Here is a 27,739-nt window from a genome sequence, read left to right on the forward strand (position 1 = left end):
ACACAACAACAGGTGGAGGAACATGCCCAAACGAAGTCGCCACACACAGGGAATAAATGCAACACACGGAGGAGAAACCTCTACTCCTAAACAGTCCAAAACGGTACAACGACCGTGAGGAAAAAAACCCTGTGGCGCAAACACACACCTATCCGCAACAGCAAATAATCCCGCACAAAGAATAGCAGGCAGCGGAGGTTAATAAACCCACCGAATTAAACTAATAGGACACAGGTGTGAAGAAAAACCAGACAGACACAAACGAAAAGGAAAAATGGATCTGTGGCAGTTAGTAGGCCGGCGAAGACGACCACCGCCCGAACAGGGAGAGGAGCCACCTTCGGTGGAAGTCGCGACAATCACGATAATCAAAAACAGGTAGAAAGGTTGACTGCAAAATCTGCTTCCTGCTGACTAGAGAGAGACAAGATCTGTTTCTGTAAAAAAAAGCCCACTTTAAAATCTTAGTTTCTTAAACAACCTTTTATGTTTTTTAAACTTTAAATCACTATCAATCCAAATACCAAGGTATTTGTACGCAGGGACTTGTTCAATTATAGAACCATCCAATGAGCGAAGATGTAATCCATCTGAAACAATCTTACAAGAACTTGAAAACAACATTTATTTAGTTTGCTGTATTAAGCACAAGTTTTAAATCAGTAAAGGTTTCCTGCACAACTACAAAATCAGACTGTAAACCAGCCAGGTCAGCACTTGTTTACATAATAGTATCATCCACAAAGTATATGTTAAATATTTTTTTCAACAGATTGACCAATAGCATGTAAATAAATAATGAAAAAAATCAGGTCTAAGTATCGACACCTGCAGAACATCTTTGTATTTCAACAAATTCAGACTTAACCTTAATCACGATGGCCTGAGTTCTGTCACTAAGATAATCATGAACTATCAAAATAAAGAAAGTCGCACACTCATATATACAGTATATAACTCCCAGGAATTTAATGGGTATTTACCAAAGTTTCGGCATCACTGTGCCTTCCTCAGGGTCAGTGATGCCGAAACGTTGGTAAATACCCATTCAATTGCTGGGAGTTTATATATAGAGTATGCAACTTTATTTATTTTGATAGTTTATTCGCCGTTAATCAGCACCTCCACACAAACACATTTTTCTGGGTGTGCTCCAGCTCATGTTTTTTAATCTACTAAAATAATCATGAAAACAAGAGCAGATGTAAGAGCCCAGGCCAATCGAGGACAACTAGTTCAATAAAATAGCATGACCAACAGTATCAAATGCTTTTGACAGGTCCACAAACAAGGCAGCACAATTCATTTTATCATCTAAAGCATTGACAATATCATTAACAACCAATATGGTTGCTGTGATAATGCTGTGTCCTGGCCTAAGCCCAGAATGATTTATAAAAAAAATGAAGATAATAAAACCGCAATGTTGCTTATTTACCAAAGTTTTGAGAATCTTGGCTAGACATGGAAGCCTGGAGATGGAACGATGTATTTTGAAGGGGGCACGGTTATCTACAATAGTATTGAAGACATTACAAAAAACCTTAAAGCTAAATCGCATTCCAGGACGGCTGAGATATAATCAATATAAAGATCATGTAAAAAAGCTTGTTCACTAAAGTTCCTCTTTGTAATGACATGACGCTTAGATTTATGCATTTTCACATCGCTGACACAGACAACTGGGCAGTGGTTACTAAAATTCAGTGGGAAAACCCCCACTCACAATGTATTTGTCAACATAAGATCAGTCAGGGTAGATTTCGATGGATATTTAGGATTCAGACATGTTGGCTCAGCTGAGACAGGTTTAGTTTAGAGCAAATATCTTTCAGTGTATCACTAGCAGCATGCCAGATAGGGCCTAAAATAATTTTCGCCCATGTTCACTGGCTTCCTCCAATCAATATTAAAATCGGCCATAATAAATAGTTCAGATTTACCAGACTTAGATAGTAATTCAGATAAATGGTTACGCGCATATGAGGGAGCAGAAGGAGAGTGATACACTCCTTCTAGTCTCAGCTGGTTATTATGACCAAGGCCCACATTAAGAACGCTTTACATCAAGTGTCCCTGAGCACTGCAATTTTTTATGTTGGTGTTGTCAGATAAACTGACAATTATTTACTTGATTCTGGGCAACTTTTAGCAAAGTGTAGAAATGTATTTTTACCATTAAATCTATGGCCAATCTCTGTCATGCCCACAGACCTGGTGGCGTAGGAGGACATTCAGGACATTAGCAACCAAGAGGTTTTGAATTCAAATCCTAAGTGAGGTATAGTTTCAAGTAACCAGCATTCAGCAGCATACTGCCTTTTACAGAAATAACACCTGAATTCAGCTGTAAAAATTCAATAATGTGTTTGTTTTCCATACTTTCACTGTAACCAAATAGCCTGTGGTATACCCTAAAAATACAGGAATGTATTTAATTGTAGCATTTTATTGTATAAAAGGAAAACATAGAGGAGAGGGAAAGCACAGGATGGTTCTTCACAACCATCAAAGCAGTAAAGAACCTTTACTGAAATGCAAATAAAAAATTGTTACACATATCACCCTCACCCCTGACCAGGACCCCTCAATAACCTTTTATTTGTGTTAATTTTTTTATGCTGAGTGTATGCTTTTCCAGCATGGTCTGGTCAAACTGGTCTGCAAAACCACGCCCATTATTATCGTATTTCTCAGCACGCTCTATTGAAGTTTGATTTTTAGAATTGTTTATGTCTATCTATGTTTTGGCATGTACATTGATTGATTAATTAATCAATGAATATCTTATGCCACAAAAAGATAGATAACATACATTTTTCTAAACTAATCCAATCTGTTAGTTGCTTCCGTTACTGAAATGTTTTTTCCAGTTTAGATGGTTTAGCTAGTCTCATTAATTTATCTGTCTAACCCTGGCAATCATTCTGATTGCAACTTGCCAGTGTTTTCTTTGAATGCGCTAGAGGAGTTTGAGCGCAGTTGTTCTCGTGAGGAGAAAGATGGTGGAAGAGGATGATGAAGTAGATTCTGAATCTAATGGTGGTAGAATCAAGGAGAATTAGAATATTGTCCAAAAGAATGGAAAACAGAGAAAAGTAGTGTACAATGTCCCTTCGTATCTTGTAGGAGTATTTTTTTTAATGAGGAACATCTGATCGGATTACCAATCCTAACGAATCCATTTGAGATATCCAAACTGGTGGAGAGAGTGCTGGGTAAAGTGAAGGCTGTGAGGATCACGAGAGGCGGGCTTGTCTAGATATTTTGTGCTTCTGCAGGTCAGAAGGAACGTGTGTTGCGTCTCACCTGATTTGATATGTTTGAAGTGTTGTGTGTGTCTCTTTGAAGCAGAACACCCACCAATGGACTTATATCTGGCATCTCATGGGAAGTTGATGTTGAAGAAATGATACATATTCCTGGAGTGATTGATGCAAGTTGGATGAATCGTGTGGTGAATGAAGACAAAGTGAAGTCTATCTGTTCTTTTGTTGTTTGATATGGAGTCTCTCCCTACTCAAGTGCAGTTGAGGTATATAAATTACAGATTCAGAGCATTTATCCTAAGACCAATACAGTGTGATCATTGTAAAGCTTTTGATCATGTTTCAAGTGTTTGCAGAAGGGAGAAGCCGAGACATTTTAAAGGGTAAGAAGGTGGACTTTGTGGCCTTTATAGCTATAGTGATTAATGGCACTGCCAAGGTGGAGAGAAGGTCCAGGAAGATGGATATCATTGTGGATGCGGCGGAGCGGTTCCTGGGACTGAAAGATTTCTCAGCGGAGGAGTTAGAGCCTGAGACCTTAGAGCCTGAGGCCCTAGAGCGTGAGAAGGGAGATATGGAGATTTGAAAGAAGGAAGAAGTGAGTTTTGGTTCGGTTTTTTCAATGTACTATTTTTATTTGGGTGTATTAAGTTAGGGAATCTATCACGTATGGGTTTTGTTTTTTTAACCTATCCAGTTGGTGGCGACAATACACCTTTTTGGGTTGTAGTCCGCCATATAACCCACCAAAGAAGAATAATCATTCTGATTGTAGATTGTCGGTGAATAAATGTTCCAATTGTTGAATATTTCCACTCAGGCTTGAATCAAATAGGAATTAGCCATCACTTTGCAAGCCAGTGTTGTGCTGTATGTTAGTTTGTTTTTGTAAGATATCTGATTTAGGTTTGATGTTATCTTGTGAAATGTATGGGCAGGGCTCCCTTCTGAAAATGGTGACTCCGTTAAATAAAGGGAAAAATAATAATTATGTGACTTGATGCTGGTTTTGCAGGTGAAGGCTGGTCTCCAGCTAAAACATAATGAAGGCTGGTCACCAGAGAAAACACAGTGAAGTCTTGTCACCAGCCTATGCTGGTTTATGCAGTTTTTTTCAGTAGGGCACACACTCACTGTTGCTGTTGGGACACATCTGTGTGAATCTCAAATAAACAAGTGTCTTTCGTTACAGGCCAGACTGCTGGATCAGTCCCATTCTAAACATTGACAGACCCCTGCCCAGGTTTAACCTCTGCCTATTGTGCTACAAAGCTACGAAATGGCACATTCAGCACTGAGGAATTTTAAACACGTCACCGCATCAGTCGATGTCCTGCCTTCCCCCTAAGGGAAGACTCAAAGAGGAGAATAAAACCATAATTTAGACATGTTACTTGTGAATAATTGTATGATCAGACCTATTTTAACTTCTCCATCTCAGCTATATCACTGTTTAGTCTAGGGTTAGTCATATAGACAATTTTCTTTTGTGACGGGAGTTACTCAAATTAGGTATAAGGTGTGCAATTGAACATGTCATTGCCGATTAACTCCAAAAATGTTTGACAAATGGAAAAGTAGTGGTTGTAGCGCAATAGCAATCTGGTAGGAATGAGAATGAAAAAATGATGAATTAATGTGTATGTTTTTGTTTCTCTCAATACCTACCTCCCTGCTAACTTTCTTATTGTTTTCCCCCCTCACTATAATATAAATGTTGTCCACGGTCCCTAGCATCCCAGACACAGTTCACGACTGAAAGTATGATAGATTAAAACCGTAAACTCTGTTTTGAACCTTTTTCATTAACTAATCCTCTGATGTATTATCAGGGTGGACCAGGCTAGAGTGGAGTGAAGCCGGAGCATGCTATACAACAGAAAGTGCTTCATCTGGCTTCACTTTAGTTTACGGCTGTACTGATTTCATATAAAGTGTGTCAGGTCTCACCTGAACCTGTCAGGGCCAGCCTTCCTCCAAAGCCTAATGCCAAGATAAATAACTTCCAGTCTGGCTACTGCTCAGCACCTCCATCAGTCTGCAATAGATTGAGTTAAACTCCAGACATGGGTTCAAATTATATTCAAAATGAATTTCAAATACTTGAGCTGGGCTTGACTGAGCTTTCCTGGTGCAATAGATCTAATAAAATTGTCTCAAAACTGCACCAGCACCAGTCCCACCCATTAGGCATTCCAGGCAGGTTAAAGTGAACACAAAAAATATTTTAATGATTCCAAATAGTATTTGAACCCAGGTCTGTAAAACTCCATGCAGCGCAGCACTGTTGTCTCGTCACAGACTGAGCTGAACCCAAACACACACGTTCAGTTCTGGCCTGCATTCACTTCGTAGACAGCAGGGAGCAGTGCTGGGGGAAATGAAACATCTGGATACTCCCTGGATGAATTTATAGTTACTCACCATAAAAACAACCGTGGTTTACTGTATAAGCTTACCTCACCTACGGGCTGCCACTGTATTCCCCATCTGGACTGGAGTATCACATGCACTCCATGAATGGGATATAAAATGACAGTGCAGAATAAAGTGGCTGTTGTGCCAACACAAATAAAAGCATGATTTAAAGACATACCTGATGGCTATCCTGTGACACATCTCAGATGTGTCCTTGGTTGGCAAAATACATCTTTTAAAATATTTGATCATTTTTGTGTGTCTGAATGTATGTGTAACTAACAGTCGCTGTTTGCATCTCTGTGCATGTATATGGGTCTCAGTTGTGTCTCACTATGGCTGGCATTGCCCTTGACTTTGCATTGCAGACATCTCTTCGCATTGAAATCCCTCCTTATCGGAACCAGAGGATATCCAGTCCTGTTCAGGTGAAATTCTATGTTTGCAATGGCAAGAGGAAAAGGAGCCAGTACCAGGGATTCACCTATGTGCCTGCCAATGGTAAACTCTCATTCATTCCCTCTGTCTCCATCTCTCTCGCTCTGTGTCTCTCTACCCATCACCCTATCCCCTACTCCTCTTTTGTCTATCCTTGTCCTTACAAATCCCAGACCAATAATACAACTTTAAGCACAATTTTTACATCTGAAGAAAAGAACACAAACATTCTGTATTCCCTCTTTGTCTGGTGGTGTTCAAGGGTGGAACAAAGCGATGGTTTGATTGATTCCCATTGTAAAAAGGCACCTCAATAAAATCTATTATTGTCCATACCTGTAGCTATAAGAACACATGGAGTGGACTGCACCAGGGTGGAGAAGGGATATGGGAACACTGTGTTATTTGACTAGCCAACCTGTTGCCAGACTAAATGAAAAAAGCCACACCAGCTCAAATGTTAAAAAAATTAAAATAAAACACTTGGAGCTAGCTAGCATCCAGTGGGTGGCTCAAAGCTCTGATTTAACTGCGGACCCAGCCCTGTATGTGGGCACTGATGTGGCTCAGTCTCTGTCCCCTCTGAAAGTGCAACATTGTCCTCAGCCTCCCGTGAGAGTCAGAGAGGGGAGAGAGAGGTGACATTGGGCCTGGTCAGTATCTCTTAAAGGGTTAGACTCTAGAGTCTCTTCACGACACAAGCAGTGTGGTCTGTCACGTTTGAAGGAGCACAGCACTATTTTGTATATTGAGTAAAAATGATTTTTTGTGTGTTTTTGAGAGCGCAGTCATTTATTTCAAGTTGTAGATCTCAGTGAGGTACAAGTATGAAGCTTCTGCAGCAGCAACATATTTCATAATGCACATTTGTGACTCATTTCAGGATATTAGGTGTATGTCTTTTTTGGGGGGCAGAATTGTCATTTGGGACATGTGAACTTTCATGTGCCTTAATAACAAACTTGTATTCCATCTGTAAATATGAATGAAATTGTTGAATTACACGCCTAGTTGGTTTAGCCACAGAAAAAGACAGCAACCTGATTGGCTGAGATAATGAGTGGGCTGGATATTCCCGAGAGATGAGTTCAGATTGGTCTGCCATGTAGCTGGCTTCTTTCTATTTGAGCTGGTCAGTATGTGTAGCTTTTTTTGAAAGATATCACGTAGTAGAACTGCATAAGTGTTGCTCTCCACTTTCTGGAGGACCGAGTTGAAATCGGTGGAATTAGAGTATGATAGCTAAGGAGATGGCCTCCTTCACTTACGCTGTCAAACATACCCTCGTAAAACTGACTATCCTATTGATCCTCGACTTCGGCGACGTAATTTACAAAATAGCCTCCAACACTCAGCAAACTGGATGCAGTCTATCACAGTGCCATCCGTTTTGTTACCAAACCCCTTATACCACCCATCACTGCGACCTGTATGCTATCGTCGGCTGGCCCTTGCTACATATTCGTCGCCAGTCCCACTGGCTCCAGGTCATCTATAAGTCTTTGCTAGGTAAAGCTCTGCCTTATCTCAGCTCACTGGTCACCATAACAACACCCACCTGTAGCACGTGCTCCAGCAGGTATAACTCACTGGTCATCCCCAAAGGCAACATCTCTTTGGCCGCATTTCCTTCCAGTTCTCTGCTGCCAATGACTGGAACAAATTGCAAAAATCACTGAAGTTGGGGACTTATATCTCCCTCACTAACTTTAAGCATCAGCTATCTGAGCAGCTTACCAATCGCTGCAGCTGTACATAGCCCATCTGTAAATATCCCATCCAACTGCCTACCTATTCCCCATATTGTTTTTATTGACTTTTTTTGCACACCAGGATTTCTACTTGCACATCCTCATCTGCACATCTATCACTCCAGTGTTCATTTGCTAAATTGAAATGACTTTGCTACTATTGGCCTATTTATTGCCTTACCTCCTTTCTCCATTTGCACACAGTGTGTATAGATTTTTCTATTGTGTTATTGACTGTACTTTTGTTTATCCCATGTGTAACTCTGTGTTGTTTTTGTCACACTGCTTTGCTTTATCTTGGACGGGTCGCAGTTGTAAATGAGAACTTGTTCTCACAACTGGCCTACCTGGTTGATTAAACGTTAAATAAAATGTTTAAAAATATATCTTTAAAGTAATGGCATCCGTAACAGAAAGGGAGTAGCGTATATCTATTCATTGTTTAGCTAGCTAGCTACCTACTTGTCTTAACAAAAGACTCCACTATGCAAATAACCATTTCAATAGAATGTTCATGATGTCACTTGGACAACTGTTGATAGCCAGAGCAAATTTACCAGCTACGTCTATCTACTCTGATTTCAAAGCCCTCTTGTCTGAATGTGCCAGAGTACAGAATAACTGACAAATTTTTGAATGCTCAACGTCCGTTGAATATAGCCGGTGTGAATAAACGTTGGCAAAAAGCATAATTAAATTGTTGCCAGCAGCACAGTTGCAGTCACCAATGCCCTGGATAACGTAGAAAACAGCATAACCAGCTCTGCTAGTGCGAGTAAAATGTTCAGAGTGAGCTGTTCTCTCATTTGTGTCTGGAAGTAGCTAGCAAGCTAGCCAACATTAGCCAGTTAGCTTGGGTGATTGACTGCTGTTGTTAGGACAGAATGCTCAAATCAACCCTACTCCTCAGCCAGAGTGTCCAGTGTGCTCTCTGAGTCCCCCGACAGCGAAATGCTCTAAATTTACAAACGGACAATCTGACAACGCTGTGATACGAATGTCCAGAGCACACTCTGACACTTCAGATTAAATTTACAAACACACCCGTAGACTGTGGTGATTTTAGCATGTAAATCTCGCTGGGGCAAATATTTTTAAATGTGGGATTGCATACCAGCAAAGTCACTACACAACACTAAACAATACATTGATTGCACTATACCACTGCTACACCTGGCTATCAGCAGAGCCGTCTGGCAGCGAAACTGTTCATTCAGTCTTGTTTACTCTCTTTTCAAAAAACATAGCTGATATGACTGACTTGCTTAAATAAATGTGGTTTCTAATGACAATTGAGATGTACAAACTTTGGCATAAGAGGACGACAAGCGGATAAGTGGCAATCCGTCATTAAGATTATTATTATTAAGATTATTGATTAAGACGTTAATGAGCGAGGACGGACGTAGTCATTAACTATTTATTCAGCGCATTTGAAATGTACAGAGACAGAATTGAGAACATGGGCCGTTCTTACAGTGTTCTGCCTGTACACCAAGTTAGAACCGCAGGATAAATAAAGGGGGCATAGAAGCAGACAATGAAAGCTCTTGTGCACCACCAAGTCATGTGCACCACCAAGTCAGAACAGTAGGCGAAATTAAGAGGTGACAATAGACCAAATTATTAGGGTCGGCTACTAACAGCTTACTACACAACATACACTTAGTGTTACTTTCTTAGCTACAGTATACATATCTCCCTGGCATATTACATCATTTATGCAGCAGCATTTTTTAACCCACCTCTGCTCACTTGAAGGTTGCGCGGCGGTCCTTCGTGGGCAAACTTTGTCATCAAAGTCTGGCATTCTTTGGATTTATGGTACTTTCAAGACAACTGAAAAAAAGGTTGAATCATGATGATGTCAGTGATCTTCAGGTCGTACCTCTAGAAAGAGGCAAGAGGTCCCAGTTGTCTTGAACTCACTAAAGTCCGATTTTGCAGTTCCGAGTTAAGTTGTTTTGAGCGCGGCACAAATCATGCTCATTGACAATGGCCAATGTTGAATGCTTATAATTTTAAACTAGGAAAAGAGACCCTTAATCTTAGACTTGGGACCACACAGCCTCTCCACTGAATAGCAGGTTAATAATTGCTTTGCAAAGCTTGCAATTAGCCACTGATTCCTTCCAAATCAGTCATTGTTGAATTTGCCATTTCCAACTTGTTGTGTAATGTTTATGTCCAATGGACGATGAACACCAATACGTTGCATCTATAATTTCTCTTCATTATGTCTCTTCATATGACAAGGATTAACAAGGATTTGCCAGTAGATTGTCAACTTGATTCATGATGACGACTGCTAGCTAAGATTTAGAAAGTATGAGCTACCGTAGATAGAACGGTAGCTACCGTGATTTGACGTAATTTATCTGTGACCAATGACCTTGAGCTTTCTTGGATGGGCACTTCTATTGTAACTCTATGGCAGCACCCAAGGGGCTTGAATTTTCAAGCTCTACCCGTTAAACTTGGCGGCGATGTAGTGTCCCTATGAGTGACAGAACACTGAGCCAATCACACTGAGCCAACGCTACGTATTTTCTGCTGACTTGTCCTACCCCCACAGAAAGCACTGAGGTAGGCTGAAACACCTGTATTTTAGAACTGCCTTACTCAACAAAAAAAGAGACTGTTTGTATGCGGCTTTATAAAAATATATATATATATATATATATTTTTTTTTACATTGTTTGCAAACTGATATGTAATCTGTATTAATGCCAAAATAACATGCAAAACAGTCAAGCCCATTTCTTGCAAAAAATGTGGGGCTCAAAACAGTTGGGGCTCTGCCCCACCTACCCGGATTGATGGGTCGCCACTGCCGTAGTGTAAACCAGCCTTTAGTCTTGAAATCTTTGGTTGTTTAGTATATGTTATCACATCTGAATCCTTAAAGGGGCGGCCGGCGTTAGAGATTAAGCGGGTGTGAACGATGCTGAATTGGTGTAGACAAAGTGGAGCTCTCCATTAGGTTTACCAAAACATTCATTGGCCATTTTTTTCAAAATTGAGGTTACAAGTTTATTAACTTTCAAAGCAGAATGACTTTCCTATTGTTCCTCAACTGCACTGTATGATATACAATGTTCTAGCTCTGACTATATTTTTATCCAATGTAAAAAAAACACAATTTCAAATTTTGCTACATAATACCGAATCAAGCCGATCGGTCACATTTACAGGATACTAGTGCTTGGGTCAGATCCAAGGAAAATAGGCCTTTTTATGATAGAACCAGCTGGAAGTCTCTTGTGGTGATGATTCATCCCTTTTTTTCTCTTTTTAAAATATTTTTAGCAGGGTGGGAGTGCATAGGCCCAGACACAGTCTCATTGATGAGTGTTTGTTTGTCTGTGGGTATCCTAGCCACAAACCCACTCACTGACACTTGCTCACTCTCTCACCCGCTCACACTCGACAGGAGATCGAACCACATGTTTATACATTTTTCTCCTTTTCTTCTCATTTTTCTCATTTGTTCAGTTCCAATGATAAAAATGGAGCCACATGATGACTGCGACCCCCCTCAGGTGTGTCCCAAGCATTGCCCTGTCCTGGCGCTACACCCCAAGCCCTACTACACTCCACAGGTGATGACCTCCATGATACCCACAGAACTCCGCATGGGAGGTGCCTACCCCGCTTGCCAACAGAGACTGGGAGGGAAGCCTTCCTCACTGTCCTGCTCATCCTCCCCCAGCACCAGTCCCAAACTGCATGACCTGTCACCCACCACACCCTTCTCCATGTGCCTGTCAGCAGGCCCATCCCAGTCTCCGATCCCACATGTCTCCATTATCCAGGAGACTCCTGGACGCTACCAGCCACAATCTGTCCTCTACCCACCCAGTAGTGCCGCATCCTCCCCAGGCTCGCAGCCCTCCACCCCTAGCACCAGCGGCCCAGAAGCCCCATTCTCCCCCACCCACTGCCTGACGCCGCCCCAGCCCATCAGTGGCAGCTCTAGCCCAGTGACTGAACAGTTACCCAAAGTGCCAGAGAGAGGTGGCCGCTCGTCGAGCCCCACGCTGGCTAACAACATCAAACAGGAGCCACAGGAACTGGACCAGATGTACCTAGATGATGGTGAGTTATTAATCGTATACCTCTCCAGATGATCCTATTGCATTGTGGATCACTGTGACAATCAAAGCCACCATTGAAACATACAGTAAGTCATATTCTTGTCATATGGTAAATTATTTATTGTATAGCCAGGTGCTTAGAAGTTACCTAAATGCACACTTGATATACAATACTATGGTATTCTACTCTCTGTCACTATTTACAGTAATTGCCTTCTCATGAACTTGGTGAGGCAGTATTTTATGATTAACACCCTCTGGTCCTTGTCCTCCCACTGCTATCAGCTGACTAAAACAGGGATTTACAGTTAAATCATAGAACCCTGGTAGGTCTGTGGTGGAAGTATTGTACTTTGAAGCCCATAAATAATGGCCAGGCCTTTTAAAAGCCCTGATAAAATAAACATCTCTCCTCCTCTACCTCTTTTATTCCTCCCAAGTAGACTGCAAGCTGGGGATTTTTAGAAACCCAGTATTATAATCTCACTGGTCTAGGATTCCAGCATTCACCACCTCTAAGGGTTCTGGGCTGTGTGCTGCTGATTTGAAATAAATGGGATACATTCTCTTCCCTGGGGTTAGCTAGACAACAGTGCTACGGTCCAACCATTCTCATGGTCCCCTTCCTGCTAACAGTCTGGGTAAATAACACACTGACTGAAGCTCTGTTAGGCTGCTGTCTGGGGAAATCAAGCAGCAGAGCTCATGCTGTGGTAGTTTATTTACATTGCTCATCTAATATTTTTTTTTATTTTTTTATTTGACCTTTATTTAATTAGGCAAGTCAGTTAAGAACAAATTCTTATTTTCAATGACGGCCTAGGAACAGTGGGTTAACTGCCTGTTCAGGGGCAGAACGACAGATTTGTACCTTGTCAGCTCGGGGATTTGAACTTGCAACCTTCCGGTTACTACTTGGACAGGATGTGAGAACAGGATGTGAGTTTCTGAGGAGAACGGCCTCCCAATTACACAGTGTATTTTGGCAAATAGGATTTTTAGAAACACTAGGCGTTCCAATCAAATGTGACTTCTCACTTCAGTAAATGTTTTTGGCACGGTTACATGTGGATTTGTATTTTATAGACTCACTCAGGTGTGGTGTTACGTTAATTAATTGTCGACCATACATGTTAAAACCCACAAACAAATAGAAAGTGTTTTATTTTGTGCAAAGAATCCTACTGTCCAATGGTTTGTAACTTATTCGATTCAGCACTAACAGGAAATTTAATTCGTGAAAATTCTCATTCGGGTTGGCTGCTGAAGTCATGCTTCCTGGATTTTTATTAGTTTAAAATGTTGAGATACAGTAGATTAAAGCATGAGTTCTCAAGTGTTTTACTTGGGCCCCCCATCCAGCATTGGGGAACACGCACACACTGCACGTCTATTTCTATGGGCACAAGCATTGTTCCTTACACTAACTGTTCACACCCCTTTGTTGGTGGAAAGAATTTTGCAGGTTTAAAGTTTATTTCCTGTAATTATACACATTTTGTCATGGGGTGCAAAAAACATCTTGCAGTTTTACAAAACATTCCGTTCTATACATTTAGCTATGTCTAATGTCTAATTACAGCTAAATCTATGGGCTAAAGTTATTATTATTTTTAAAAAAAAGTTCTTAAAGTTATTTAACTGATATGGGCTTGCTGCTCTGGACATTTCTAACAGATTATAAATAACTCTCTAAGGTATGCAATGACTAACATGACGAGGAATTGATGATGCCACTACCCAATTTCGAAATTGAAACTTGTGCGTTCTAACTATTACAACTTTCAAGAGTAAGTTTAATACCGGACTGCGTTTCCAGCTACAATAGTCCTTTATTTCGGAGCTATTTTATGTTATTTTAATGGATAAAACATGCTTTTCTTTGAAAAACAAGGACATTTCTAAGTGACCCCAAACTTCTGAATGGTAGTGTATATATGAAAAAAATGTGGGGGTTAGAGTATGTTTGTGAATATATTAATGGAATGCCCATACATTCAACTTTAGTCTGAAGGAAAGATGTATACCCTAGAGCTCTGATATTTGGACCTCCATACTTGCTTAATATCTGTCATACCACACCATTAAGAGGTATCCCTGTCTTTGATCATCCCAGTATCTCTCTCACCGTGCTTCCTTCTAACATGCAGTCCCCCGTCTGTTTACTATTTATCATGGAAACTCTGACTGACTAGACTAGTCTGGCCCAGTGCCTGGGCTATAGGTCTACTCTTCCAGAGACTGTGTGTGATGGAGGGAGCCCACCGGCTATAAAAGCTGCTGACTGGAGATAGAGCGGTCTGGATGCTGCATGAGCCTGCTGCCACTGTGGCCCTGAGGAGTAGAGGACCAGGGCGAACAGTGTACTGTTACTGTAAAGTCACGCCTGAAAGGCAGGTGTAGTAAGTGAAAGAGACCTGAGATGGAAAGGAAGGGAGGGAGGGAGATTAGGTTTTTACCTTGAGATTGTGCTTCCCTCAACCTTTTCTAGATATTCTTAACTTAATGAAGGAGACAAAACCTACTTTACAGTTTTGGTTAGGAGGTGTGATGTGGTCACAAAGTGCTTTTGGATTACCATGATCCAATATTGAATGCCTATACATTTTAGAGCATCTGGAAGTTGAAATCAAGATATATTAAATTTTTCCATTGGAAATGATTGACTTTGCATGTCTTGTGCAATGCTGGATAGCTATTTAAGTGCAGGAAATGCATCAACCCATACGCTGACAAGTATTACATAACAGATTTGTCACACATGAAAGTATTCAGACACCTTGACTTTATTTCACATTTTGTTAGATTACAGCCTTATTCCAAAATTGATTAAATCGTTTTTCCCCCTCATCAATCTACAAACAATACCCCATGATGACAAAGCAAAAACAGATTTATTGAAATTTTGGCAAATTTATAAAAATATGAAACTGAAATATTACCTTTACATAAGTATTCAGACCCTTTACTCAGTACTTTGTTGAAGCACCTTTGGCAGTGATTACATTGTAGAGTCTTCTTGGGTATTGTAAGGTTCTGCTTTTCTTAATCAACTTTGTGTTCTTTTTCTTTGTGTTCTTGAACGTAGCCCTGTTACTTTGTTCTGGAACGTAGCCCTGTCTTTCATTTTTGTTAATTGATTTCACCTGTGTTCGTTTCTCACCTGGTCTCATCAGCTCCCTATTTAGTTCAGTTCCTTCTGTTTGTATGGTTGTGAGGTATTGTTTGATTTTGACTGCTACCTGTGTTTGACCATTGCCTGCATGTTACCACGATTCCTGCCTTCTGCGAAGGCTCAATAAACATCTGCCGCGCTCTGCGCTTGAATCGCCACCTTTTTCTCCCTGAGTATTCATTACAGGTATGACGCTATAAGCTTGGCACACAGGTATTTGGGGAGTTTCTCCCATTCTTTTCTGCAGATCCTCTCAAGCTCTGTCAGGTTGGATAGGGAGAGTTGTTGCACAGCTATTTTCAGGTCTCTCCAGAGATGTTCGATCAGGTTTAAGCTCTGGCTGGGCCACTCGAGGACAATTAGAGACTTGTCCCGAAGCCACACCTGCATTGTCTTGGCTATGTGCTTAGGGTCGTTGTCCTGTTAGGTGAACCTTCACCCCAGTTTGAGGTCCTGAGATCTCTGGAGCAGATTTTCATCAAGGATCTCACTGTACTTTGTTCCGTTCATCTTTGCCTCGATCCTGACTGGTCTCCCAGTCCCTGCCGCTCTGCCACCACCATGTTTCATGTTTTAAGTTCCTCAGTGTGCGTATCAGCGTCAAATTGAAATGGTCCACTCACACAGACAGTGTGGTGAAAAAATGTGGCTTGTCACCAAAAACCCTCACTAACTTTTACAGGTGCACAATCGAGAGCATCCTGTCGGGCTGTATCACCGCCTGGTACGGCAACTGCACTGCCCACAACCAAAGGGCTCTCCAGAGGGTGGTGTGGTCTGCACAATGCATCACCGGGGGCAAACTACCTGCCCTCCAGGGCACCTACAACACCCGATGTCACAGGAAGGCAAAAAAGATCATCAAAGACAATAACCACCTGAGCCACTACATGTTCACACCACTTCCATCCAGAAGGTGAGGTCAGTACAGGTGCATCAGAGCTGGGACAGACAGAAAAACAGCTTTTAGCTTCTAAGCCCATCAGATTGTTAAACAGCCACCACTAGCATAGAGAGGTGGCTGCCAATCTACAGACTTGATATCATTGGCCACTTTAATAAATGGAACACTAGTCACTTTAATAATGACACTTTAAGAATGTTTACATATCTCGCATTACTCATCTCATATGTATATACTGTATCCTTCACTATCTATTCTTTACTATCTATTGCATCTTAGCCTCTCTGTCACTGCTCATCCATGTACATATATTCTCATCCCATTCCTTTACTAGATTGTGTGTATTAGGTTTTGTGGTGGAATTTGTTAGATATTAGGTTTTCCTATGCTATATTGTGTGTGTATTCGGTTTTGTTGTGGAATTGTTAGATATTACCTGTTAGATACTGCTGCACTGTCGGATCTAGAAGCATAAGCATTTCGCTACACTCGCAATAATATATGCTAACCATGTGTGTGACCAATACATTTTTTATTTTATTTTGTAGGGATGGTGCCAGGTTTCCTCCAGACGTGGTGCTTGGCATTCAGGCCAAAGACTTCAATCTTGGTTTCATCAGACCAGAGAATCTTGTTTCTCATGCATTTATGGTGTGTCATGCTTTATAAAGGGTTCATAAATGTGGTATAACTGTGTGACATAACCACAAATGTAAAATGTGACATAACCCACTCTTTTGAATATGATATTAACATGTGCTTCATAAAGGGTGACTTGTTGTGCTGAAGGATGGCTTAAGCATAAAGGCTTGTGCTCCTTTTTTTTCGTGTTGCGCTGTTGGCGGTAGGTGCACTTGATTCGTAAGCCCTGCGCAGCGGGGTAGGCAAAGGGTTTTCATTTTGAACCATTTCATTTGTTTGAAAGACAAACTCCACTTACCCGGCGGACCGGGAGATCTGTGGCTAGATCGAGTGCTCTTACTGAGCTGGCCAATCTGATAGCTAAAATCACTGTGCCTACCTACAGGTTCCAGTCAGAGCAAAGTTTGATACTAGCCTACGTGAGATTTCATAACTTTTAAAACCATAGATGCACTATCAGAGAATACAGCAAAAACCTGATGTTTTTATGATGGAGTTCATGCCTGCGTTCAGCCCTGTCAACACTGTTTTTATTCATCACTATTACAAAACAGTAAACTGTCGTGGAAATTTCCTCTATTTACCAAATCATGGGAGCAAACCACAACACAAGTCAGAGTTAGTTATCAAAGTCCATCTTTAATTATATGAGCTCTATCACAACCCTGTGACTCTCAGAGAAATCAATTCAGTGTCTATCCATGAATTCTCTGAGAGCCCCCTTCTGCATTGCAACTGCGATCCTTTAATAGCAAAGAACACACATAGTCAGACAGCATAGACATAATAAATCGTTCAGCTTTGTCTCCTTACTCAAACCCTAGAACCATAAACCAATCCTCCATATCAACAGGCATATATCAAATTGTCATTTAGATACAACCAATTCTAAATACAACCAATCCTGGACAAACTCACAGAAAGCATAGAATGATTCCAGACACTGCCATCCCCGATGGGAAAAGTAGGGAGTGACTGGCACACAGACACAGTGGAGCAAAAGATATGTTTACACATGATGACACATTGACCTCTCCCCTCTCTGCGGCCCATGCAACTTAGTCTTGACATAGAACAAATAACTGCAACCCTGCCACAGTATTATACAAAAATAACATTCTTGATGGGAAGTAACTTACAAACATATGATGAATATAAAACATCTTACTTATGTTACCCACCAATTCTGATTATTCCCCAACAAAACCCGCTTCTCTCTACTTCCACTCTCACTGCAGCTGCAATGAATGAGTAGCCAACTGTATCGATAGCCCTGCATTTTTTATTATTATTAGCAGCTCATCTTGTCTATTTTAACATCAAAGTATTTCACTTTCTCTGGTCATAGGAACAACATGAATTTGTTCCAGAGGCAGATCAAATTAAACTTTGTCACATGCCGAATACAGCAAGTGTAGACCTTACCGTGAAATGCTTACTTTACAAGCCCTTAACCAACAGTCAGTGTGCGGGGTACAGGTTAGTTGAAGTAATTTGTACATGTAGGTAGGGGTGAAGTGACAAATGGGGGGTGTCAATGTAAATAGTCCGGTGGCCATTTGATTCATTGTTCAGCAGTCTTATGGCTTTGGGGTAGAAGCTGTTAAGGAGCCTTTTGGTCCTAGAAAAGAGTCTATGACTTGGGTGACTGGAGTCTCTGACAATTGTATGGACTTTTTTTTGACACTGCATATTATATAGGTCCTGGATGGCAGGACGCTCGGCACCCAGATGCGGTGCGACTTGAGTTTCGCCATTAGGTTCCCTCAGCAGGGACAGTCTTCCACCTCCCTCCCTCCACTAAGACTAATGCCATGTCCAAAACAACTGGGAACTCGTAAATTTCCGACTTCAGTGCGTTCAAGATAATTGGGAACTATATCAGTCTGGGGAAAATGATTTTCAAAGGCAATCAAACTCAGAAACTCAGGCATCTTTCTAAAGTTTAGACCTCCGTACCTAAAGTTCACTGACGTCCCTTATTTGACCTCGTTTTTTCCGAGTTCCCACTTGTCTTGGTCAGCACCAGGTACCATCAATCTAGTAAAATATTAAATACAATTTTTATTTCAATTTATGCTCAGCTGTGCCTCGCAAGTGCTACACGAACTGATCTATGCTGAACAAAAATATAAACGCAACATGCAACAAGATTTTACTGAGTTACAATTCATAGAAGGAAATCAGTCAATTGTCCAGGCCCAGCAAATCGGAAATAGTTATTCACTTCAATAGGGCTTTATTCCACCCAGACTATGCCGCAGGTGAAGACGCCAGATGTGGAGGTCCTGGGCTAGTGTGATTACAAGTAGTTTGCTGTTGTGAGGCCGGTTGGATGTACTGCCAAATTCTCTAAAACAACGTTTGAAGTGGCTTATGGTAGAGAAATTAATATTCAACTCTCTGTCAACAGCTTTGTTGGAAATTCCTGCAGTCAGTAGGCCAATTGCACGCTCCCTCAATACTTGAGACATCTGTAGCATTGTGTGACAAAACTACACATTTTATAGTGGCCTTTCATTGTCCACAGCACTAGGTGCACCCGTGTAATGATCATGCTGTTTAATCAGCTTCTTGATGTGCCACACCTGTGAGATCCTTATCTTGGCAAATGAGAAATGCTCACTAGCAGGGATGTAAACAAATTTATGTTCAACATTTGAGAGAAATAATTTTTTTGTGCCTATGGAACATTTCTGGGATCTTTTATTTCAGCTCATGAATATTGGACTAGCACTTAACATGTTGCATTTATATTTTTGTTCAGTATATTTAGTTATCAAAACCCGAGATTTGAAATACAATATGGTCTGAAAAGGACAATATTGTCAGGCCAGGCCAGGCCAGGCATATAGCCAATATTCTGTGATAATATACAGTGGTTCGTCTTTTAAAAGTTGCAGCGTACTGCGGCACAGCTTGCATAGTGCTGCAGAATTGTATGGCACAGTTATTTAAGTGTGAACCACTGGTACCATTAATGCTAGTTTGATCACAAGAGGGCATCTTTGAGAAGCATTTGATAGCTTTTAATAGTGGCTGTACTAAAGAATTTAAAACCTTTTTTTGGAAGAATGTAGTATATGGGACTGATTTTAAGAAATGTTGCTTAATTAATTTGATTCATTTTATGGTGTTTCTATTCCAAGAAAAACAAAACACCCTCTGGGTTTCCGTAAGGATCGAACGAAAAATATGGCGCTGTACAACGTGACCGTCGGGAGTACAGTACTGGGCTATTTAGCTAAAGTATTCCCATGTCGTGTGGGCACGCGGAGACCAGGGTTCAACTCCCCGATGGGGAGGAAGGAGTAGGCTGTCCTTGTAAATTGTTCTTAGCTGACTTTCCTAGTTAAATAGAGGTTTCACTAAGAGCATAACATTTCTACACCCTAATTGTGTAATTGTAGTCTAACCAATACCCAAACAGAGATTCAGTCAAATTAAAAATCTCATTGATTTATCAAGACCAGTCCCAATGCTTGTCTCAGAGCAGTACGAAATGGTGCTAAAATAGTTGTAGGCTATTGCATCAAATCCTATTGCTTCTAACTTCAATATACTCTTTAAATAAATAAGACCTACACCGCTTTTAACAGCACATTACTCAACACTAGTGAGTCTCATGTTGCCTACAGTATATCGAAAAATATGACGTGACTCTCCGAGAATAATTGCATATAGAGGATTGGAGGATATTTCTGTAATTCAGTGATTTGAAACAGTATTTTTATCTTTATTTTATTAACGAAAGCATAAAGATGCCAATATTAGTTACATTGTTTTAGTTTGAACGTGCAGACTGGCACTAAGAACAGAACAGCGGGAACGTTACCCTGGTCAGTACCATTATTAGCGCAATGCCACTTAGTGTTGCTCTGTGCTTAAACTTGCGCGCTTTCAGTGGATACAGCTGGAGAATTGCAAGGCAATTCCATTGTGCGCCACTCGGGAGCCATGACCAATATATATTGTCCTGCTAATATCAGGGTTAATAATATATCTGTGAGAACATCCAATGGGCTTTTATATAATACTAAATGAAGATTAACAATAATTCTAATAATCATCGCTTTGTTTAAAAAATAACATTTTGGAATTGATTTTGTTTTCAAATGGCGTAAAATTAGCAAGGGAAAAGTCAAGGCCAGCACAGGTATTGAACCAGCATTTGTAGCAACACAGCTTGCACTACTATCCAGTATCTTAGACCATTGCACCACTCAGACGCTGTACAATGTGACTGGTTGGGAGTGGGCTACAGTTCTACTGTAAGAGCAAAATAATCCTGACAAAATTCAATAATAAAAACCTTAGTGTAACACCACTTTTAGTACGTAATACTGAAGTCAATTATCCGTTTCTATTTAGGTAGGACCCAAAAGCATTGTCACGTTCTGACCATAGTTCTTTTGTGTTTTCCTTGTTTTAGTGTTGATCAGAACGTGAACTGGGTGGGCATTCTATGTTGTGTGTCTAGTTTGTCCGTTTCTATGTATGGCCTGATATAGTTCTCAATCAGAGGCAGGTGTTAGTCATAGTCTCTGATTGGGAACCATATTTAGGTAGCTTGTTTTGTGTTGGAGTTTGTGGGTGGTTGTTTCCGTGTCTGTGTTTTTCACCACATGGTACTCTATCGGTTTTGTCATTTCACGTATTCGTTTATTGTTTTTGTATTTCATAGTGTTCAGTGTTTTTGTTATTAAAAACGATATGGACACTTAACATGCCGCAGATTGGTCTTCCGATCCTTCTCGCCTCTCCTCTTCAGACGAAGAGGAGGAAAACCATTACAGAACCACCCACCACAACAGGACCAAGCAGCGTGGTGACAGGCAGCGGCAGCAGGAGCAGCGCAAGGAGGAATGGACATGGGAGGACGAGTTTGACGGAAAAGGACCCTGGGCACAGCCAGGAGAATATCGCCGCCCCAAAGAAGAGCTGGAGGCAGCGAAGGCGGAGATGCGGTGGTATGAGGAGGCAGCACGACGGCGCGGATGGAAGCCCGAGAGTCAGCCCCAAAAATGTATTGGGGGAAGGCACACAGGGAGTGTGGCGAAGCCAGGTAGGAGACCTGCGCCAACTTCCTGTGCTTTACTGGAGGGCGAGAGAGACCGGGCAGGCACTATGTAATGCTGTGGAGCGCACGGTGTCCCCTGTGCGGGTACATAGCCCGGTGCGGTACATACCAGCTCCTCATATCGGCCGGGCTAGAGTGGGCATCGAGCCAGGTGCCATGAAGCCGGCTCTACGCATCTGGTCTCCAGTGCGTCTCCTTGGGCCGGCGTACATGGCACCAGCCTTTTCTGAGTCAAGATCACTTTCGCAGTCAAAAAGAAAACCAAGATCTACCGCTCAGATTTTTTAAAATGACTTAAAAATAACATTAACTTATTAAAAACTGTTCTGTAGGAATGAGGTTTGTGCATTAGGCCCAATAAAGTGGTTGCTCCACTAAAAGTTGTGTGATTATGCTGTGGGATTTAGAGGTAATTTGTGGTTTAGTACAGTACCCTGCGTCACCACTTCATTGCTCCAGACTAGCGCAAGGGGGAGCTAGAGCACAGATTATGCTTGTAACGGCTGATTTCCTCCTCTTCGTCTGAAGAGCATGGTGTCCCCGGTTCGCCTGCAAAGCCCAGTACGGGCTATTCCACCTCGCCGCACTGGCAGGGCGACCGGGAGCAACCTGCCCCACCAGGTAAGGTTGGGCAGGTTCGGTGACCAAGGATCAAAAGTTAGTCATGTTAATCACTTTACACCTAATCTCGTTCCCAGACACTTCCGCCCAAATGGGGGGAAGGTCTGGCGGACCAACGCAACAACTTGGCCTTCTATGTTTCTCCCATAAAATTCTATCGTCACTCCAACTAATGCCAACTTTCAATGGTTGATATCCCAGGCTTAGATGTGCTGTGTGCGTAATAGCCGGGGGCCGACATTACACCAAGAAACACTTACCTTGATAAAAGCCCCCAACATAAGGAAATGAAAGTGGCTTTCTTTTGGAAGTTACATGTTCCTCAGTAAACAAACACACACACACACAACAATAATAACGAGCTATACCGTGCGGTGCTGGGCCCAGTCAGGTCTTTGACACCTTCACCCACTTCCCTGGTGACAGATCAGCCACAACATTTGCACTATTGTAACAAGTTGTAATCAAGCTCTGATCTCCAGTATGGTAACAGAAGAGGAGTACCTGGTGAGATGGTCTCAAGTTCGACTACTCTATCATCTTGGCTCTGACACACACATAAACACAAGCTTTGCAGGTCTATCAACCCATTTAAATATCTCTCACACCCTACAGTAACCTGTGGATCAGAACCTTCATAAATCAGCAGAACGTTAATCTATTTATTGACACTATATAGTGTCCTGTAATACTTAGTTTGAAGTGAGACAACTTCATCATTCATAACACATCCATAAAGACTATATTGCATGATGCTGTACTTACATTAAAGTCAGAACCCTTTGGTCACTTATAACACATGCATAAATGCCTTATTGTCTCTTATCAAATTGTATTTGTCACATGCGCCAGGTGTAGACCTTAAAGCGAAATGCTTACTTACAAGCCCTTAACCAACAATGCAGTTTTAAGCACAATAAGTATTAAACCTCCCATCCCAGATCCGGTATATTTGTCATCAGCAACGCTGAATAGCATAGCACAACAGTCAAATAATATTACTAGAAAATATTCATATTCATGAAATCACAAGGGAAATATAGCGAAACACAGCCTAGCCTTTTGTTAATCACCCCGTCGTCTCATATTTTGAAATTATGCTTTACAGCAAAAGCAATACAAGCGTTTGTGTAAGTTTATCGATAGCATAAAACAATAAGTACACCTAGCATCAGGTAACTTGGTAACGAAGCATTCAAATTAATCGTTTACCTTTGATGATCTTCGAATGTTTTCACTCATGAGACTCCCAGTTAGACAACAAATGTTCCTTTTGTTCCATAAAGATATTTTTAATATCCAAATACCTATGTTAGTTTGGTGCGTTATGACCAGGAATCCACCGGAAAGAGCGGTCACGACAAAGCAGACAAAAATTGCAAATTATATCCATAATGTACACGGAAACATGTCAAACGTTTTTTTATAATCAATCCTCAAGGTGTTTTTCAAATATCTATTCAATAATATATCAACCGGGACAGTTGGCTTTTCACTTGGACCGGGAGTAACAATGCCCGCCTCTCTCTTTTGCGCACAAATCACTCTGAGAGCCCCCACCTGTCCACTTACGCAATGTGGTCGTTCACGCTCATTCTTCAAAATAAAAGCCTGAAACTATGTCTAAAGGCTGTTGACACCTTAGGGAAGCTATAGAAAAGGAATCTGGTTGATATCCCTTTCAATGGGCAATAGGGATGCATAGAAACACAGGGGTTTCAAAATAAGAGTCACTTCCTGATTGGATTTTTCTCAGGCTTTCGCCTGCAATATCAGTTCTGTTATACTCACAGACAATATTTTTTACAGTTTTGGAAACTTTAGAGTGTTTTCTATCCTAAGCTGTCAATTATATGCATATTCTAGCATCTGATCCTGAGAAATAGGCTGTTTACTTTGGGAAGGTTATTTTTCCAAACATAAAAATAGTGCCCCCTAGCTTCAAAAAAATAGATAAGTTAAAAGTAGCAAATAGTTAAAGAGCAGCAGTAAAATAACAGTAGCGAGGCAAAATACAGAGGGTACCGGCACAGAGTCGATGTGCATGGGCACAGGTTAGTCAAAATAATTTAGGTAATATGTACAGTCGTGGGCAAAAGTTTTGAGAATGACACACATATTAATTTCCACAAAGTTTGCGCTCACCTTGTCTTCTCCAGACAAGCTTTTTGCCGGATGCCCCAAACAATCGGAAAGGGGATTCATCAGAGGAAATTACTTTACTCCAGTCCTCAGCAGTCCAATCCCTGTACCTTTTGCAGAATGTCAGTCCCTGATGTTTTTCCTGGAGAGAAGTATCTTCTTTCCTGCCCTTCTTGACACCAGGCCATCCTCCTAAAGTCTTCACATCACTGTGCATGCAGATGAACTCACACCTGCCTGCTGCCATTCCTGAGAAAGCTCTGTACTGGTGGTGCCCCGATCCCGCAGTGGAATCAGCTTTAGCAGACGGTCCTGGCGCTTGCTGGACTTTCTTGGGCGCCCTCAAGCCATCTTCACAACAATTTAACTGCTTTCCTTGAAGTTCTTGATGATCCGATAAATGGTTGATTTAGGTGCAATCTTACTGGCAGCCATATCCTTGCCTGTGAAGCCCTTTTTGTGCAAAGTAATGATGATGGCATGTGTTTCCTTGCAGGTAACCATGTTTGACAGAGAAATACCAATGATTCCAATCACCACCCTCCTTTTGAAGCTTCCAGTCTGTTATTCGAATTCAATCAGCATGACAGAGTGCTGACACTCACGCCTGTGTTAACGAGAGAATCACTGACATGGTGTCAGCTGGTCCTTTTGTGGCAGGGCTGAAATACAGCAGAAATGTTTTTTTTAATGATTCAGTTCAAAGAGGGACTTTGCAATTAATTGCATTTCCTCTGATCACTCTTCATAACATTCTGGAGTATATGCTAATTGCCATCAAACAAACTGAGGCAGCAGACTTTGAACATTAATATTTGTGTCATTCTCAAAACTTTTGGCCACGATTGTACATGTAGGTAGAGTTAAAGTGACTATGCACAGATAATAACCAGAGTAGCAGCAGCGTAAAAGAGGGAATCGGGGGGGGGGGGCAATGCAAATAGTCTGGGTAGCCATTTGATTAGCTGTTCGGGAGTGTTATGGCTTGGGGGTAGAAGCTGTTAATAAGAATAGTTTTGGACCAAGACTTGGCTCCCCGGTACCGCTTGCCATGCAGTAGCAGAGAGAACAGTCTAGTGGCTGGAATTTTGGACAATTTTTAGGGCCTTCCTCTGACACCGCCTGTTATAGAGGTCCTGGATGGCAGGGAGCTTGGCCTTAGTGATATTCTGTGCAGTACGCACTACCCTCTGTAGTGCCTTGCGGTCGGAGGCCAAGCAGTTTCTGTACCAGGCAGTGATGCAACCAGTTAGGAAGCTCTCGATGGTGCAGCTGGAGAACCTTTTGAGGATCTGAGGACCCATGCCATATATTTTCGGTCTCTTGAGGGGGAATAGGTTTTGTCATGCCCTCTTCACGACTGTCTTGGATTGTTTGGACCATGGTAGTTTGTTGGTGATGTGGACACCAAGGATCTTGAAGCTCTCAACCTGCTCCACTACAGCTCCGTCGATGAGAATGGGGCGTGCTTGGTCCTCCTTTCCCTGTAGTCCACAATCATATCCTTTGTCTTGATTACGTTGAGGAAGTTTGTTGTCCTGGCACCACACGGCCAGGTCTCTGACCTCCTCCCTATAGTCTGTCTCATCGTTGTCAGCTGTACTTAGTATAAGTCAGACACCTTTGTTCATTCATAACCTATACATAAACACCTTTTATAATATGATGCTGTACTTACTATAAAGTCAGACACCTTTAGTCATTCATAACACATACATAGAGGCTTAATGATGTGAACACAAATGTATTAACACTTAATTAAGGAATGATCACTAACGGCTAAAACAAATAAACATTAAAGACATGTTTAAACCATATATTTCTTTTTTGTTTTAACATTTTTAAAACAATACACATACAAATTCAGTTGAAAAAAGTATAGTAATGCAATTACATTGTACAGTAGCTTGTCCCTGAGCTGGCGGATCAATGATAGATCAACATAGAAAGTTAGCAGATCTGTTAGGAAATACCTTTGTCATACAATCTGGATAAGGGCATTCCTGTGCTGCGTCAGAAATACTCTAAATGGGGAATTGGGAAACTCCGTTTGATTTGTATTATTACATTCCTCTTTCATTTACAAATATCATGACGTAACTATGAGATGTGACTGTATCTAGAGGGATTTCTATTTAGCTGAGCCTGCTAGCTAGCTACATTTCTTTATTTCTGTGAAGTCACAAATGATTTCAAATAACGATCGAGGTAGCTATGTAATCTAACTCAACTATTTCAAATTAATATAAATTACAATAAATAAAAGTTAAATTGTTTTTCACTTTCCAGTGACACATCAAGTGGGCATTTGAGTTGCGAACTCATCCTGTTTGCTTACTGCATTACAGAAACACAGCTAATCAAACAACAGTGCAGGGCATGCTGAATTAAAGGGCAACTACACAAAAAAATCCAAGTTTCTTAGATTTTTCCAAGAACTTTAAAGTCCTCCCCTGATGTGGTTTAAGCATTGTTGTGGACATGGAAAATGTATTTCTGTTATTTTTCTATAACAAATTTGGGACAAAAATGTGGGAAATCCAGATTTTTTTTTAGGAAAACTGAATTACAAAGATTTTATAATGCCTTCCAATTTGGGGAAAGTTGAGGTCAGGTCCAATATGGACTATGCACCCAAGAGGGAAAGAGGTTGCGTCATCCTAGAAATGTTTTAGAGTAGTATAATATATACAATTTAGCAGATTCTTTTATCCAAAGCGACTTACCGTCATACGTGCATACATTTCTACATATGGGTGGTCCCGACAATTGAAACCACTATCCTGGCGTTGCAAAATGCTTTGTGAAGCCTCAATTTAATATGATTTATAAAGCCTTTATTAAGCATTGCTTATGCCACCCTTTATATAGCACAGGTTTATCATATTTGAAATAGTGGGTTATGTCACTGTCACGCCCTGACCTTTTAGTTATCTTTGTTTTCTTTATTATTTTCGTTAGGTCAGGGAGTGACGAGGGTGGTATGTGTGTTTTTGTCTTGTCTAGGGTTTTTTGTATTGCTATGGTGTTTTGGTGTTTTGGTATTGTCTAGGTAATATAGGTCTTTGGTGGCCTGAAATGGTTCCCAATCAGAGACAGCTGTTTATCGTTGTCTCTGATTGAGGATCCTATTTAGGTTGCCATTTTCTATTTTGATTTTGTGGGTTAATGTCTATGTGTAGTTGCATGTCAGCACTCGTGT

The 27,739-nt window shown here is 41.1% G+C and overlaps 1 protein-coding gene across 4 annotated transcripts in view; it reads left to right on the forward strand.

Annotated features, from left to right (window-relative positions):
• Nucleotides 1-27,739, forward strand: part of LOC112230033 (nuclear factor of activated T-cells, cytoplasmic 1) — a 68,336-nt gene that overhangs the window by 32,681 nt on the left and 7,916 nt on the right. For all 4 annotated transcript variants that reach the window (XM_024396259.2, XM_024396258.2, XM_024396260.2 and 1 more), the window contains 2 exons: nt 6,056-6,188; nt 11,372-11,974. In XM_024396259.2, the coding sequence (XP_024252027.1) occupies nt 6,056-6,188; nt 11,372-11,974 (736 nt within the window). The remainder of the gene's footprint in view (nt 1-6,055; nt 6,189-11,371; nt 11,975-27,739) is intronic.

Source organism: Oncorhynchus tshawytscha, linkage group LG31 (genome assembly GCF_018296145.1).
Source record: "Oncorhynchus tshawytscha isolate Ot180627B linkage group LG31, Otsh_v2.0, whole genome shotgun sequence".
Taxonomy (NCBI): Eukaryota; Metazoa; Chordata; class Actinopteri; order Salmoniformes; family Salmonidae; genus Oncorhynchus; species Oncorhynchus tshawytscha.